The sequence below is a fragment of the Garra rufa genome, chromosome 16 (assembly GCF_049309525.1).
Source record: "Garra rufa chromosome 16, GarRuf1.0, whole genome shotgun sequence".
NCBI lineage: Eukaryota > Metazoa > Chordata > Actinopteri > Cypriniformes > Cyprinidae > Garra > Garra rufa.
The window spans coordinates 16,056,996-16,075,955 of NC_133376.1; the positions used below are offsets into that span (position 1 = coordinate 16,056,996).

Below are 18,960 nucleotides of genomic sequence, written 5' to 3' on the forward strand. Positions count from 1 at the left end.
AAGTTCACAATGTTCTTGCGTTCTGTGTGGATGACTGTTACTTCTCTGGATGTCTTTGAAGAACTCTTACTGAGCGTAGCGTTCCTACTCCTGTATCTTTCTGATTCAGCACCACAATTACAGTAAAAGAAAAAAAACTACATCAAAGAAAATTCAACCCCACACAACTCCATGTGCACCGGTCAAAGGAGGAAAAAATGTGATTAGAAGAAAGTCTGCTGAATGCATTTCAGATTCCCAACATCGGTCACCCTGCCAGAAGGCCGTGGCTTTGAGAGTAGTTTGTTGTTTTAAAGCAGACCACAAATGACCCTTCAAATTGGGCGCTTTGGGATTGTTGCCACCAGCAGCTAGTTAAGAGCGCTTCACCGTTTCCTTGCATGGGAAAACACAATGGCCCTTTTCCATGACCTAAAAGAACAGCTTTGAATGTCAAGATGTTTTTTCTCTAAAACGCTCGATTATTAAAAGTATATTAAGTGCATTCACTCTAAAAAAAGATACAGAAATAATGGCTTCGGGATCGTCGTGTCCTCCCGAGGCTGGGCGGTTTTCAGCTAATCACAGCTGGAGTTTTGAATGCTGTTGCACACATTTATCTTTAGGGGCACTGCTGGTCTAATTCACATTTTGCTTTTGGCGGTGTTGGCTGATCGTAAACAAAGACAGACCGTCTCATTATCCCGTGGTTTTCTCTGTGAGGCTGCCATGTCGTCGGCGTCCTAAACTGCACCTGGACGTTTGGTAAGAATTACCTCTGGCATCCACTGGTAGACTGGCTTTTGGTTGGCACGGTTTGGAAATGGGACTGAATACCAAAACCTGAAACCCAGACAGCTCCTACAACTTGCGGTGACCCAAATAAACTTACGCTGAAGTAGACCAGAGCAGTATGACACATACTGTATGACTGTAGAAAAATCCTTTGAATGTATATCCAAACTTGTTCATTTTCTTTAGAGTTAGTTTTTAGCCAAAGTGTTACATAATGTGACTGTTTCTGCACTAATGCCAAACTTAATTTGCATCCCTCAAATAAGTACATTTCATTTGAAAAAGAAACTTAGTGGATTTCCTTTTACCGGCCCCATCTATTCTGAAGTGTTGCTAACTTCGCTCAAAATAAATCATAACTTACCTGTGTTTGGGGCTTCCCTGATGTCCCCGCTTTCTTTTCTGAAGAGCCGTTCTGCTTATCTGCACTTTTCTTCTTCTCCGGGGTCTGGAAAAATGAACAGAGAGAAAGAAAACAGAGAGAGAGACATTGCAATTCCAGGTTAAAATAAGCAGAGAAAATATTTAACACGTGTCAAAGACGGAGCAGCTCCAGTCAGCTGTCATGCTCAGTGTTGGAATCATAACAGCGGATAATGTTTGTGAATTGAGTGATTGTGACGGCTTTGCTCTTCAGTGATGTAACACAATACGCTTCTCGGATGTTTTTTTCAGGCGGCTGTCAGAGAGCCTTGATGAAAGAGAGCAGTAATTTGTAGAAAGCGCAGCCTGTCTAGTCATGGCCTACAGGGGACCGCAGGACACTGCTCTATAACTCTATGCCCCAGAGAGAAAAACAGACAGTGAAAGAAAAGACAGACGAGTAAAATAAGGTTGAAATAGAAAAATTTGGATGAGGGAGTAAGACAACCCTTACACTTTTTATGAATCTATACACACACACCTTATACACACAAACATTTGGCTTTATAAACAATACTAATGTAATCGTGGTTGCACATTCACATGACATTGCTGTGCTACATGTTCACGAAAACTAATCGTTTGCATGCGTTTTTAAGCATTGTGGTTTAAAAAGTGATTCTAAGCCATTGCAATGCAATCAGACGCGGGAGTATTGAACTATTGAAGTTATTTGTGCCGCTTTGAACTGTTAAATACACACACTTGTATGTGTCAAAATGCCTGTCTTTGCAAGTATCCTCATAAACACAGTAATTTAGGTCTTATGTGAAAGCAAACAGCTGAGAAAGAAAACACACGTGTAAGAGTATATTGGATCCGGGCAGCTCTTAAAGTGACAGCAGTCTAATATTTCTGCTGTGTGTCATTCGTTGTAACTTTAACAAGAAGAAATGTATATTTAATTTAGACAGTGAAGAATATGCAGTGGGTTTTTTTTTTACATTTGATTAATTTATAAACTACTGTCAAATGTTTTTGAACAGTAATTTTTTTTGTCTCTTCTGCTCACCAAGCCTGAATTCATTTGATTCAAAGTACAGCAAAACAGTAAAATGTTGAAACTGTTTGAAATAACTGTCTTTAAATAAAAATGTTTTAAAACGTCCTTTATTCCTGTGATTTCAAAGCTGAATTTTTTAGCATCATTACTCCAGTCGCACGATCCTTCGGAAATCATTTTAATATTCTGATTTGCTGCTTAAAAAAACTTTATTATTATTATTATTATTATTATTAATTCCAATTATTATTATTAAGTTGAAAACAGCTGAGTTGAATTTTTTCAGGTATCTTTGGTGAATTAAATGTTCAGAAGAACAGAATTTATCTGAAATAGAAATCTTTTGTAACATTATAAATGTCTTTATCATCACTTTTGATCGATTTAAAGCCTCCTTGCTACAGTAAATAATAGTATTAATTTCTATCATTTAAAAAAAAAGTAATTAAAAAAATTATACTGACTCCAAGCTTTTGAATGGTATAGTGTATAATGTTACAATTTTTCATTAAAGAAACCTAAAAATATTCACTCATCTGTTTTAAATATTGATAATAATAATATTAAATGTTTCTTGAACAGCAAATCAACATATTAGAATGATTTATTTTGCTTTGATCACAGAAATAAATTACATTTGAAAATATATTCAAATAGAAAACAGTTATTTTAAATAGTAAAAATATTTCAAAACGTATTTTGGATCAAATAAAGGCAGGCTTGGTGAGGAGAAGAAACAAAAAAAAATCTTACTGTTCAAAAACTTTTGACTGGTAGTGTACAATGTATGTACCATTTCTTATTTAATTGTTCTACTGATTTTTTTGTGTCCTATTGCTTGTAATTATTTTCATATTCTTATTAAACCACTAACTGTTTACTTGTCTTCAGTGAGCTTGTTTTTTTTTTTGTTTTTTTTACTTTACATTTAAGCTAGTATTAGTTTTTTGAGATGTTGACATTGGCCTTATAAATAATATATTGTGATATATATCATTACCGTGAAATAAAAATACTCATATCATGATTTAAAGTTTCACAAAGGGAAGGTAAAAACAAGTTAAAGACCTGATGGGTCAAAGATAAAGAAAGAAAGAGAGAGTGAGAGACTGAAAAGCTGTGAGAAGAGAAGAAAGCATTCAGGATAGGGGGAGAGAGGATGAGAGAGGATGTGGAGTGTGCGACAGAAGTGCACGTCTGTCATCTCTCCTCAGGGCAGGAATCAGTCCTCACAGAGCAGGTATGTACCCGCTTTGATCTCTAAACACACACACAAACACACACAGTCACGCACTTTCAAATATTTAAATACACATACACACAGCAGGGTTATTAGGTTGTCAATTTCAGTTTAGTTCCAGTGAGTTTTAGATTTTGATTTTAACCACATTCATTTACATTTTAGATTTACCATTTAAAAGTTTTTGAAAGATGTCTTTTATGCTCACCAAAGCTCCATTTATCCAATCAGAAATAGAGTAAAATACTAATATCGTAAAATATTATTGATATCTAAAATAACTGTTTTCAACTTAAATATATTTTAAAATGAAATTTATTCCTGTGGTGCAAAGCTGAATTTTCAGCATCATTATTCCAGTCTTCAGTGTCACATGCTGATTTACTGCTCAAGGAACGTTTTTAAGTATCATCGATGTTAAAAACAGCTGTGCTGCTTAATATTTTTGTGGTAGCCATGACACATTTTTCAAGATCTTTTGAGAAAATATTGAAAAAGAAATCTTTTGTAACATTATAAATGACTTTCCTGTCACTTTTGAGTAATTCAATACATCCGTGCTGAATAAAAGTATTCCTTTCTTATTCATATAACAAGCAAGCGATGTGTACAGAGGTGAAGTCAGACTGTCTGTGAATCTTAACAGTGGACATGTGATCATTATGATCCAGACAGAGAGAAAGTGTCTATGAAAACAGACGGATGACAAAACGATGCAAACAAGACATGATAAAGATGTTAAGTCACTGAGGTGACATGAGGGAGGAAGAATACGAAGAGACAGACAGAATGTAATGTGCTCTCAATGTTGATGGGATAATAACAGGTGCTGATGAATATGTGAAGGGGCGAAATCCTCTGTTTCAGGCAGAGACTGGCACCTGCTGGTCACTCTGGTGTTCACTTGGCTTTATTCAGGACAGCAGTGCGAACATGCAGCAATGTAACATAGTGCTATTCAAAAGTTTGGGGTCAGTAGGATAAATTAATAGTTTTAATTAGCAAGGAGGCATTATATTGATCAAAAGTAAAAGTAAAGACTTATATAATGTTAGAAAAGATGTTTTTTTTAACTTCTACATTCATTAAAGAATTCTAACAAAGAGTTTCTGCACAAATGGTTTTTTTAACTATGATAATATATGTTTCTTAAGAAGCAAATCAGTATATTAGAACGATTTCTGAAGGATCATGTGACACTGAAGACTTGAGAAATTATGCTGAATATTCGCATCAAGAGCTTTGCATCAAAGGAATAAATTACATTTTAAAATGTATTCAAACAGAAAACATCATATTTCATAATATCACTGCTTTACTGTATTTTTAATTAAACAAACACAGCTTCGGTACACATATGAAAGTTATTTAAAAATCGAACCGACCCCAAACTTTTGAACGGTAGTATAATATACAGCATTTCCTCTTTCCTAATTGTATACATGAAAAAAAAAAAACAGCAAGACTCACTTTTTGAGGGGTTTTGATGGGGTTCTTTCGAACAGTCTTTACCTCTTTGTCGTCGTCTCTAAAAATAAAGAGAAAAATGCAAATATTTACAAACAAATACATATAAATGATCCTCTTCAAGTGAATTCCTGTTTACTGAGAGTGTAAAAACTAAACAAACATCAGTTCTTACTCTTCATCATCATCGTCGTCATCATCATCATCATCACTATCCTCATCTGAGTCTTCATCTGAGTCCATTTTTAGCTTTTTCTGAAATGACAGAACATAATCATTGGAAACTGAACAGTGATTTGTGTTGTAAGATGTTACTTTAGTTCTAGAATAAATGTGAACATGCATTAATTCATCTCACTCACTAAAAAAACATATACAGTATTCCTCAAAATGAAAAAAAAGTGAAATTCAATGCAATAATTAAATATGTTAAATAATACAAATATCCCTTATGTATTTAATCCCATTTTATTAACCAATGTCTTTGCTGCCGACCTTCGATGATCCAATTCATCCGTACTAATAAGCAAAAATTACTCAAGATAATCTAATCTGTTTTCATTTTTTTTACTGCTGAAGAGTTGACATTTTTTCTTCTGCGGTCTATTGTACAGATGTGAATTAACTTTTCTCTAAGCCTGAGGCTTTTGGTGTAAAAAGGCTTTTACATTTGCCAAAAATAGAACTTTTTATATTAAAAACAAACAAGCAAGCCCTGTCCAGGTAAAAGGTAAACGCAAGGTAAAAAGTAACGCAAAAGTAACGTAACGTAAAAGTAACGTAACGCAAAAGTAACGTAACGCATTACTTTCCATAAAGTAACTAAGTAACGTAATTAGTTACTTTTTTAGGGATAGCTCAATATTGTAATGCATTACCTTTAAAAGTAACTTACTTCAACACTGTTTATATGTGATCCTGGACGACAAAACCAGTAATAAGGGTCTTTTAAACTACTTTTTTTTTTTTTTTTTTTTTTGAGATTTATATTTTGAGTATTTATAATTGAGTTTGTTAGGATAGGACAATATTTGGCCGAGATACAACTATTTGAAAATCTGAGGGTGCAAAAAAATCTAAATATTGAAAAAATCGCCTTTAAAGTTGTCCAAATGAAGTTCTTAGCAATGCATACTACTAGTCAAAAACTAAGTTTTGATATATTTACAGTAGAAAATGTACTAAATGTCTTCATGGAACATGATCTTTAATTAATATCCTAATGATTTTTGGCATAAAAGAAAAATCTATGTATGTTTGGCTATTGCTACAAATATACCCATGCTACTTAAAGGGATAGTTCACCCAAAAATGAAAATTTCATGTTTATCTGCTTACCGCCAAGGCATCCAAGATTTAGGTGACTTTGTTTCTTCAGTAGAACACAAACAAAGATTTTTAACTCAAACCGTTGCAGTCTGTCAGTCATATAATGGAAGTCAATGGGCACCACAGCTTTGAGAGTCAAAAAAACATACACAGGCAAAACCAAATTAAACCCTGCAGCTTGTGACAATACAGTGAGGTGTTAAGACACAAAACGATCGCTCTGAGCAAGAAACCGAACAGCATTTATATCATTTTTACCTCTGATCCACCGCTATGTCCAACTGCATAGTATAAATACTGTTCAGTTTCTTGCTCAGAGCGATCGTTTTGTGTCTTAACACCTCACTGTATCGTCACAAGCCGCATGGTTTAATTTGGTTTTGTCTGTGTATGATTTTTTGACTCTCAAAGCTGTGGATCCCATTGACTGTCATTATTTGACTGACAAGACTGCAATGGTTTGAGTTAAAAATCTTTGTTTGTGTTCGACTGAAGAAACAAAGTCACCTACATCTTGGATAAACATCAAATTTTCATTTTTGAGTGAACTATCCTTTTAAGATCGGTTTTGTGGCCCAGGGTCACACATATAAACCTGAGGGTTCCGGCAGTAAAATCTGAATGGAAGTGACTGGTGAGATGCTAGAGACAAGTATAATCATACTTTATTATTTAAAAATATTTAATAATGCATTAATTTGTGTCTTGTCTTTTCGTGCTGCCATTCTATAGAAGCAATAAGCCACTAAAAGGTAGATATTACAGTGATTTTATTGTGAGTAAATCTCAACAACACCCCTTAACCCTAGTAAAAACACTGTTAGTGACAGCCTCTCACGGCTTACTTCTTCAATAAGAAATCTGGGATCATTTCAACACTCTGACAAAAGATTTCAAACAGACTCCCTGTGCATCACATCGATGACAAGCTGTTGCTTGTCTCAGACACTTATCTAGAGGATTAAGTGTGTATTGAACAATGTGTCTCTTTATTGAGATTCCACGAAAGTCAACAGGGCAACCTCAAAGTTTCTCTTTTTAAATGTTTCTGGACACCTAGTTTAACCCTTTTCACTTCTTATGAACAAAAGAAAGAAAGTACCAGTTTGTCTGTGATAAATACACCGCAAAATGACTTTCTTTCGTATTTTTTTAGTCTTTTTTTTCCCTGGTACATTTTTAAATCAAGTTACATTTATTTGAGAAGCAAAATGACGTAAACAATTAATCAAAATTAAGTGTTTATGCTTAAAAGAAAAAATATCTGGTGAAGAAAAAATAAACTTCCTTTTTTTTACCCTATTGATTTGGTTCTTCTGTGGTTTTAAGCTTGAATTTTGATACATTTTTCAGAAAATAAGACTAAATATCTTAAGTAATTTTGCTTTTTAAGTAACTGTATCTTGATTTAAGAATATATAGACATAGTACTGGAAAACAAGGGAGTTTTACATAAATATTTGTACCATTTATATATTTAGATGTTAAATATGCTTTTTAAAGAACTCCTTTTGCTCACCAAGCCTGCATTTATTTGATCTAAAGATAAAAAAACTAATAAATACATTTTTTTATATTTTTACTATTTAAAATAACTATTTTCTATTTGAATATATTTTAAAATGTAATTTATTCCTATGATTTCAAAGCATCATTACTCCAGTCACACGATCCTTCAGAAATCATTCTAATATTCTGATTTGCTGCTCAAAAAACATTTATTACTATTATTATGATGTTGTAAACAGCTGAATAGAATTTTTCAGGTTTCTTTGATGAATAGAAAGTTCAGAAGAACAGCGTTTATCTGAAATATACATTTTTGTAACATTATAAATGTCTTTATCATCACTTTTGATCATTTAACGCAAATAAAAGTATTAATTTCTATAATTTCTGATAAAAAAAAAACAATCAGACTCTAACCTTTTAGATGTTTAATGGTGTAGTGTATAATGTTAAAAAAGCTTTTTATTTCAGATTTCAGATTTACATTCATCCTAAAAAAATTTAAAATACTCAACTGTTTAAAATATTGACAATAATAGTGTAATAAATAACAATAAATAAATGTTTCTTGAACCGCAAATTAGCATATTAAAATGATTTCTGAAGCATCACGTGACACTGAAGACTGGAGTAATGATGCTGAAAATTCTGCTTCGATCACAGAAATAAATTACATTTTAAAATATATTCAAATAGAAAGCATTTATTTTAAATAGTAAAAATATTTCACAATATTACTGCTTTTGCTGTAATTTGGATCAAATAAATGCAGGCTTGGTGACCAGAAAAGGCCTCTTTTAAAAACTAAAAAAATCTTACTGTTCAAAAACTTTTGACCGGTGATGTATTTAATTTCATAAATTAAGAATACTGCACCAAAAAACCCTTTATAATTTAATAAATTGTGTGTAAACTATGGAAGCCCGTTTCCGCCACTGAAAAAAAAAGGTTATTGTGACTTATCTCACAATTCTGACTTTTTTCTCAGAATTGCGAGACATAAACTCACAATTGTGAGTTATAAAGTCAGAATAGCGAGATTTAAACTCACAAGTCTGAGAAATAAAGTCGCAATTGTGTGATATAAACTTGCAATTCCGAGTTATAAAGTCAGAATTCCGAGATATAAACTCACAATTCTGAGAAATAAAGTCTTTTGTGAACATATCAGTCTTTTTTTCTCATCAGAAATGGACTTTATAACTAGCAACTGCGAGTTTGTATTGCAATTGCGAGAAAAAAGTCAAAATTGCGAGATGTAAAATCCAAACTGCAAGAAAAAAAGTCATAATTGTGAGATAAAATGTTGCAATTACCTTTTTTTATTTTTATTCAGTGACAGAAATGGGCTTCCATAGTAAACAGCATTATTTGAGGTGAGGTTAAAGACAGACCACCTGAGGAACTTTTGCAAGGGTCATGTTGGACGGTCTCTTCACTGGTGATGTATTATTCTCCTCCTCTTCCTCATCTTCATCATCTGATTCCTTCACACCTGAGCAAACCACAGAGATCTCCAGACATCAATAACTTGTTTTAAATCAAAACAAAACAACTTCACATGTCCAAGTTTGTGTGACAAAACCATTCTGACATATATAAGTGGAAGCCTAAATGCTGCACTCGTTTAATATCCGGATGGAGAACAGAACTGACATGCTGAAAGTGTCTGAACAGCATGTGCAAACATATGGAAGCGATTATATAAGAGAAAATGTTGTCACATGGTGCTGGTTAATTCATTTTGAGTTCGTACGGAGGCCCTTTCGGACGGGCGGATTACTCCCATGGACGCGCAACAGGTTGAGAGAATCATTTTATCAGAGGAGAGAAGAGTAAATAAGAGAGGCAAAAGACACACCTGGGAAATGGTCTTCACGAACTCTTGGTTTTGAGTGGTCGTGTTCAGTCCTAACAAAAATGCGAAAAGACAAGAAGTACTCACTGACAAAATGCTGACCGCTGATGTAGACCGGCCCCCCTCCGGACTGCAGGCGAAAGGACACAGGAGGCGTGACCTCAAAACCTCCCAGGCTTAGCTAAAGGGAACATGCAGACACACATACTGTTGTAATCCAGACTGAGAGAGAGTTATCAAACACAATAATAGCAAGACATCTTATTCATGGGTTACACAAAGAAAATGGTTTAGAACAGAGACCATGGCTTATTAAATTAATATCAAAATTATGGTTAAATGAAAATTAAATATTAGTAAAAACTTACACAATTTAACAGTATTTTATTAATAGATTAACTAAAATGAAATACAGGTTTTTTTTTATCTAACTTTTCTGTTCTAAAACTAATCTACACTACCTTAATTTTTTTTAAAGAAATTAATACTTTTATTCAGCAAGGACTCATTAAAGGGATGGTTCGGAGTAGAATTGACTTCATTGCTATGCACTCCGAAGCCCATGTAAATACCCCATCCGAAGTTTTTTTTACCTTAGTCAAACATTTATGGAGATATTAGAGTTTTTCGAATTGCTTGTTACAGGAGTGAATGGCACATGTGATGTATCTCGTAAATTGCACCACTAAACGTGCAAGTAATCTTACCAAACTTGTACAGTAGTGTAAATAGGTTATGTACTCACAAAACGCTGCATCGGAACATTTGTAAGTCCACCATGAGTGTTTTAAAAACACGTTTTAGCCGATCCCTACTAGTCTCAAAAACTACAAATGGCGACTTCCCTGGTTTGAAAAAAGCACGTAAAAGTCCTCCTACAAGTTGACATGCGCACAGATGTAGTAGGAGGACTTTTACGTGCTTTTTTCAAACCAGGGAAGTGACGTCGACTTGTAGTTTCTGAGACTAGTAGTTCTCGGGTAAAACATGTTTTTAAAACACTCATGGTGGACTTACAAATGTTCCGATGCAGCGTTTTGTGAGTACATAACCTATTTACACTACTGTACAAGTTTGGTAAGATTACTTGCACGTTTAGTGGTGCAATTTACGAGATACATCACATGTACCATTCACTCCTGTAACAAGCAATTCGAAAAACTCTAATATCTCCATAAATGTTCGACTAAGGTAAAAAAAACTTCGGATGGGCTATTTACATGGGCTTCGGAGTGCATAGCAATGAAGTCAATTCTACTCCGAACCATCCCTTTAAATAGATCAAATATATTTTGTTAATAAAAAAGCATTCATGTATTTGATTTATTTTATTTTTTTAAGAAACTGATACTTTTAATCAGAAAGGACACATTACATAGATAAAATATATTTCATTAAATAAAAATAATAGGATTTCATAAAATCATTTCAATAGAATTCATAAAATAATAGGGCCCTATGAATTCTTTTTTATCAAACTTTTCTGCTTTAAAATGCATCTACACTAACGTACAGTATTTATTTATTTATTTAAAGAAATCGTTCTTTTTTTTTAGCAAGGACACAAATACATTTTGTATCTATTTATAAAAGAATTCCGAAAAAAAATATATATATTAATTTTTAGGGCCCTACGTAATCTGTTTTATTTTTTCCCAAATTCCGTTTTATTTACTTCTAAATTCCATTATTTCCATTTTAACTTTTTGTCTGGATTCAGTTTTTTTTCTTCTTCATTTTCTAGAGTCTGTTTTAATGATTCCATTTAAAAAATATTTATTAAAAAAAACATGTCTAATTAAATTAAATCACGAAGCTTACATTATTTAACAGCAATTTATTAAAAGTTTAACAAAAATTACATTTTAAAGGCCCTATTAAATTTGTTTTATTCTTTCCCATCTATTTTATTCTTTCCCAAATTCTGCTTTAATTTTTTGTCTGGATTCTTTTTTTTTTTTTCACTTTCTACACTCCATTTTAATAGTTAAAATAAAAAAAAATATTAATAAAAAGCATGTCTAATTAACTGAAATCATGAAACGTACACAATTTAACAGCATTTTATTAAAAGTTTAACAAAAATTCAGTTTTTTTTTTTTTTTTTTTTTTTTTTTTTTTACCAAATTCCTTGTTTTACATAAATTTTCTGGTTTTCATTTTAATGGTTTCATAATAACAAAAATAATAAAAATCTTTAAATAATTAATAAATAAAAAAAAAACTCATTTATTATTTTTTTTTTCCTCCAGATGTGTTGTGTATTTACATTTTTCCGGTAAATAAATTCTGGTAAATATTTTTTTTTCTGGTAAATATTCCTTCTTTAAGGACTATATCACATCACAATATCATATACTTTTGATTTATTCATTACAAACTGAACAAATTCCATGATGTTCCGCTTATACAGTAAATTCCATTTTTATGACTTAATTCCTGTCGTTTTCCATTTGGCCAAAATCATAAGACCCTATTTTTCCACAAAAAAGTTAAGCAGCACAACCATTTTCAATACTAATAATAAGAAAAAATGAGCATATTATCAGCATATTAGAATTATTTCTGAAGGGTCATGTGACACTGAAGGAGTAATGAAGCTAAAAATTCAGCTTTGCATCCCAGGAATAAATACCATTTTAAAAAAAAACAGTTATTTTAAATTGTAATAATATTTCACAATATTACTGTTTTAATTGTACTTTTAATTAAATAAATGCAGTCTTGGTAAGCATAAGAGACTTCCTTCAAAAAAAAATAAGTAGCTAAAACGTGCTAAAAATCAGATGACAAATGATTCCCACCACAAACAACCAAACAAGATTAGATTCTCAGAAAGAATTCACGACTGGGATCCGTCCTGATCAGGCCTTCAGCTAAACATCAGTACAAAATTGCGCAACTCGCGAAATACAAGCCACGGCCAAAAATTCTGAATGAACATTCCACTGCGCCAGGCAACGGCACTTGCATCGATGGCAACCAGATGTAAACAGCTGAGGGCGCGATGGTCTGCTTAATGCTTTAAATGACAGCTATGTAACTGTTGTAATTACGTTGAATGGCGAACAATCCCTCACGTCCAAAAGCATCTCAGATCATCCGTTTCAACACAAACGCTGACTGATGAGTAGATTGTCTCCTGAGCTATCGAGACAAAGCCACGCAATTAAGGTACAATTATTGCTCGAGTCAGATATCCTGGGGCGTTTTCTAATTTTGGGATTGAATAAACTAAATAAAATCCAAGATCTTATAGACAGGGTGAAAATAACACAAAAGGGCTTATAAATATAGACAAATCAGCCACCACAGCTGTTAGAAAGGTCAAAATGAATATGCCACCATTAAAAACTCCATCCACTGTATGTATCAGAACACAAAAAGAGTTGCAAACCCTGAATTCTGTTCGCTCTGCACCATAAAACATAGATTCCTCCCAGAGCTCTTTGGAAATGCTCACATTTTCCATAGCTGATATAAAACAGAGGCGAATATGTGCTGATGTCATGGAGAGCTTGTGCCTGCTGTCCTGATGATGCAACGAAGGCCCGGCCCCTTCCAAAAACAATCTGTCAATCACAACTTGACCAGCCTCGGCACAGCTGGAATTTTTATTAGACACATTCTTCCAATACCATAAAACACCCATAACAGGCATCCGTCCACAGTCTAAATCCATCTTCAAGATGTTATTGAGGGCATAACAGCACTTGGCTGCTAATCTCTTTTAGAATTAGAGTAAACTTGTAGTATCATCTGCAATATTCATTTCTCCACCACATCACTTGAACACTTTGTCTACCCTGAAGAAGTGATTTAAAGAGAAAGTCTGTCCATTTGGGGAACTTTTGGTCACACTTTGAAGTCTTCTTGTACTTATACAATTAAGGCAAGACGCTACAGGCACTGGTCTGTTTGAAAGTTTGGCTTTGGCTTCTTATAATGTTTTTTGTTTTGTTTTTCAGACTAATGGAAGGAAAAGAAGAAAAATACACCTTCATTTCTTCATTTTATTACACTTTTAATTTTATTGCAATTACAATACATAATTTTAACAAAGTTTTACAAAGTTTTTTGCCTGTACTGAGCCAGAAATCTCCACTTCAGTAACACTTACACTGCCATTCAAAATTCAAAACAGCAAGATTTTTATTATTTTTTAAAGAAGTCTCTTATGTTCATCAAAATTCTATTTATCTGAGCATACAAAATACAGAAAAAAAGTCATTTTATGAAATATCATTGCAATTTGAAATAACAGTTAAAATAAAATATGATTTATTTCTGTGATGCAAAGCTGAATTGTCATCAGTCATTACTCCAGTCTTCAGTGTCACGCGATCCTTCGGAAATCATTCTAATATGCTGATTTATTATCAATGTTGGAAACAGCTGTGCTGCTTCATATTTCTTTGGAGCCTTTTAGCATTTATTCAAAAAAGAAATCTTTTCTAACAATATAAGTCTTTGCCATCACTTTTTATCAATTTAACACATCCTTGCTGAATAAAATTATTAATTTCTTTCTAAAAATGAAAGAAAGAAAACATTTACTGACCCCACATTTTAAACAGTAGTGTATATCGTTAGAAATGTTTTCTATTTTAAATGAATGCTGTTCTTTTTAACATTTTATTCATCAAAGAATCCCGAAAAAATGATCACAGGTTGCAAAAAAATATTAAGGAGCACAACTGTTTCCAACATTGATAATAAATCAGCATATTAGAATGATTTCCGAAGGATCATGTGACACTGAAGACTGCAGTAATGATGCTGAAAATTCAGCTTTGCATCACAGGAATAAATTCTATTTTACAGTATATTAAAAGAGAAAACCACTATTTTAAATTGCAATAATATTAAACAATATTACTGTTTTTCCTGCATTTTTAATCAAATAAACACAGCCTTGATGAGCAGAAAATAGTTCTTCTTTTTTTTTAAACATTAAAAATCTCACTTATCCCAAACTTTTGAATGCCAGTGTACAAACAACAAACTTTTTATTACTATTCATAATATTCAAAGGGATTTGTTCATATACTGTATCAGTTGCCAAAAACTTTTGACTCTTATATATTCCTATTTGGACAGTAAAAATAAATGTACATGTCACCTCAGTGATAAAACTCATGGATTTGGATGGCGATATATTCAAAGGGAGTTCAGTGATCCTACAAACCAGCCAGTCGCATGATTGTCTGCTATAAATAAAATGACATATGCTTGGAATAATACCAATGAATTAATATTTAATAATATCCTATTTATTATTTGATTATTTAAATCACCTGTTTTTAGGAAAAATAGGAAAATAGACACACTATAGTAATATATAATTATACACGATAAAATTATGCATACTGTATATAATACGCATACCTGTTGCTGCCATAATAATGACCCATTTCAAATGTTTACATGCTTTTCTAATTTTTCTTCTTAACAGCTCCTTACTGTGGTGGAGCAGATATGAAATATTGCTCTTGTAAATACTTCCCAGCAATTCAGTAATAAATATGCATTCAAATTACAGCGAAGTGCAACAGTTACTGTGCAGTGTTCAACGGCAGTGGTCAAAAAGGATTTAAATGGTGAATTTTGAATCAATTTCTTCTTGCAAATGTGTTGTAAAAGAAATATGGATTTGGACAGCAATTAAATTACCACACAACCTTGGTGTTTGTCAAAAAACATTAGGTAATTCAGCCGTAGAAAAACACCAACATTCTGGATTTGGATGGCAATAAAAATCACAGACTAACCTCTGTAAATGTTGAAAATAGCTTACGTCCCCATGAGAAGTAATTACTGTCTTTATGTTCAGATTTCTGTTGAAATGCTGAAATTGTGATGTCTACTAGTTCAGTTTTTTACACTATTCACCTGGGGTGTCTTGCCTGAATACAGATCAATATTATTTATCAAAATGTACTTAGGGTTAGTTGCTTGTAATTATGCATTGCTTACTGTAATAGACCTTTATCAGGTGAGCAGCATATTTATTTTTTAACAGAAAAATAAGACTATCAGGGACTTTGAATGGATTGTACTGTTGTTTAACAACATACCAGTGTCAACTGTTAAGACAAAACCTCTTTTTCGAAATCTTTCAATGGAAAAAACTCCTTAAAACAGTATTGGAAGTTGTGAGTTGTGAAGATTACATGATCTTTATACAGTGTGTGCTATCATAAAGACTTAAAGTCTATCCTTCACAGCTTTGTCTTCATCCACGTTAAGTTCAATATGATGCCTAACCTGACTAAGGTCTACTATTTAGGGATGCACCGATACGAATCATGCTTGCGCGTTTTGTCAGTAAAGCCGGTTCTGTAATCAGCGGTAAATGCCTTCAGGTGCGTGATTTCACGTTGAGCCGTATATACTACACACAGCCGTTGTTTACCGACGAGCTGCGCAAATCAATGTTCATTATCAGTGTGAATGTGCGCAGCTCGTCAGTGAACAACGGCTGTGTGTAGTATATACGGCTCAACGTGAAATCAAGCACCTGATGGCATTTACCGCTGATTACAGAACCGGCTTTACTGACAAAACGCGCAAGTGATCGGCCGGTACAGATCGGTGCATCCCTACTACTATTACAGTAAGTAGTACTAGTACTTTTAAAACTGTATAACAAGGATGCTGTAAAATAAAAAAAAAGTGTTACGCAGCTGAATCTTAAACAACAGAAAGAGTCACTGCACTATTAATAACCAAAGTGTGTTACAATAATTTCTTATTATGATTAGTTAGATGGATACATATGAGTTGAGCATTGTAGAAACGGAGACTGGAACACTTACAGAAGGCAGAACGGACGGCTTCAGTACAGCAAGAGTGATTTTGGTTGTTTTGCCATCGTAAGTCAATCCCTCCATCTCCACAGTGTGAAATTTATCCTCCGCCTCAGCACCCAAACACACCTGAGAACACAGGGGAAAAGAAAAGTGCCAGGAAACTGGTGTGTTAATGTGATTTTATGGGAAATCTGAATGATTTTTCTATAATATAATTCATTATCAAAGTGATGATGAACACTGACAACAGTATTCCCAACACAGAACTGAATGCAGTGTTATAGTACAATATGATATTATACCAGGATAGAATGTTTATACTAGAATAGAATAGAATAGAATAGAATAGAATAGATTAGATAATAAGGAAAATGGGTTTAATAATTCAGAAATAAATGTAGAGATTTAATTTAAAGTGAAAAATCAGCATCCACTGATTTCAGCAAACATGAAAAGAGATTATAAACGGTAAGCATGCATTTTTACAGGAGAAAAAGATTAATTAGGGTCTAAAAATCATATATGGGATAGATCAGAATAGAATAGAACTATAGAGAACAAGACAGAACAATATTCTTTAAGGCGCAAGGGCAAATATACAGAACAAATAGATTAAAATACAATATAAGAGAATAAAAACTTAAGACATTTCATGATTTCTGCATCTTACAACTTCTACTTTTCTCTTCAAGGTAGGACTGATTAAACTATTCCATGCACGACTGAATATCTGTAATACTGAAAATATTTAATGACATTTCATTAATTCATCTTCCTCACCGCCTTGAGTGACAGCTGATGCTCAGCCTCATCATCATCCAACTCAACTTTGTACTCTTTCTTATCAGCTTTCAACGAGCAACCTAAAGGAAGAAGACAAAACATATGTTTTATTTGTTAGTGTTGTAAACATAATGTAAACCTATGTGAAAAACCTCCTTTACAATCAACGCCCACATACTATACAACGTCTTCTTATAAAGGCTGTAGATACAAGATCATAGTAAACAAATAGAAAAAAGGAAGACTTCTACTTCTCTTGTGCATAATATGTTTAAAGGAAAAAAGAAAAATCACATCTAAGCTGGTATTTACATTAGGTTGTAAACAAAGGCAAACTCAATGCATGAGGCTAGCTGCATTAGCCACAACTCTTTTATTACATTACAGTGCTGCAGCAGCCGCATGTCATATGAATGCATAATACTGATCATCGCATATATATGATTATGCAACATGAGGTTTTATTTCAGCTCACCAAATAAATACATCTGAGGTCGGCTGAGATCTTTAATGTTATCCTCCATTTTTGCGCCACAGAGGGTCCTGTTAATCGTAATTCCGGCGTGGGGATTGACACTTGAATGGACGAATGAGAGCGCTAGAGTGGGCGGGCTATAGAAAGGGTTCGTCCAATAGTATTCAACCTTGGTGGTAACGTAAACTGCCCTTTGTTTGCTTTTTTCTTGCGTTCAGTCTCCAATTTATCCGCCAGATGACGCCCTATAATAACAATTCAGCACATTTACCTCTGTTTACCCTTCCATACATTCTTCAAACCGCATGTCCTCTGTAAAAAATTTCTAAAATAAAACTGTAGGTTTGCTTTAATATGAGCTGAAGGCTTTATTATGATGATTCAATGCTACTTGACATATTTCCAAATAAAATAAAATATTAATAAAATGTTGCTATTATTATTATTATTATATAATCATCGGGGTTTTAAAAAAGTGAGCTTGGTCGAAATTGACAAAGAGTAGTACAACGATTAAAATCGTTACAACGCATTTGTAGCTGACTGAATTTATTAAATACTGCGTTAAGCTTTTCGAAAAAAGCTTCAAAAATGATTCACTGTCGAAACTTCTCATGCTAAAGAATTTTGTTGGTTGAAACTGTAAATGCCACGAAAACAGATAAATAATTAAATAAATAAATAAAAAATTGTAGCACTTCATTTGTTTGCAATCTTGAAAAATAGTAACAAACAAAATGTTAAGACCTTTATAGAAAATTCTACTCAATTTTTATGAACGCAAATGTCAAGGTCAGTTGCTATATTAGCAGCAAGTTCCATCAAATAATTAATTCCTAATTAATTTTTAGAGTATGTTTAGTTTACACTATAGCGAACTGAATTTTAAGACCTAAATACAAAATTCTACAAATTTGTTATGGACAAATTATAAAGCTGATTCGAGATTAAATTACGTCATCTATGGGTTTGCCAACCGCCATTAACAAAAAAGATTCGAAACATCAGGCGATATATTAAGTTCTCGAAGCTTCGTTTCGAAAGCACCTGCCACACTCTGGGCGCCTCTAGGCCATGTCGCTTCTCGACTATTTATTAAACTCTTCAGAGGATTTACTTGATTTCCCATTCACAAGAACAAAGCCTTTTTGCTTTGTTAGAGGTGACAGCCATAAAAAAGGACGAAGATAATCGCTTCCACCCTTCATGCAGGCTCTTGGTGAAAACAGCCATCTTGAAAGAAAACAGTTCAAAACAGGCAGCACTTTAACGTGAGTGACCCGTATA

General features: G+C 33.2%; 1 protein-coding gene across 1 annotated transcript in view; it reads right to left on the reverse strand.

Annotated features, from left to right (window-relative positions):
• The window catches only part of npm1b (nucleophosmin 1b), a 46,795-nt gene extending 29,047 nt beyond the window's left edge, over window positions 1-17,748 (reverse strand). Inside the window, exons 1-8 of the mRNA XM_073820867.1 lie at window positions 17,674-17,748; window positions 17,196-17,278; window positions 16,422-16,541; window positions 9,691-9,784; window positions 9,143-9,240; window positions 5,083-5,162; window positions 4,911-4,968; window positions 1,139-1,222 (exon numbers count right to left, since the gene is read on the reverse strand). Coding sequence (XP_073676968.1) covers window positions 1,139-1,222; window positions 4,911-4,968; window positions 5,083-5,162; window positions 9,143-9,240; window positions 9,691-9,784; window positions 16,422-16,541; window positions 17,196-17,278; window positions 17,674-17,722 — 666 coding nt within the window. The 5' untranslated portion in view covers window positions 17,723-17,748. The remainder of the gene's footprint in view (window positions 1-1,138; window positions 1,223-4,910; window positions 4,969-5,082; window positions 5,163-9,142; window positions 9,241-9,690; window positions 9,785-16,421; window positions 16,542-17,195; window positions 17,279-17,673) is intronic.
• Window positions 17,749-18,960: the final 1,212 nt, after the last annotated feature.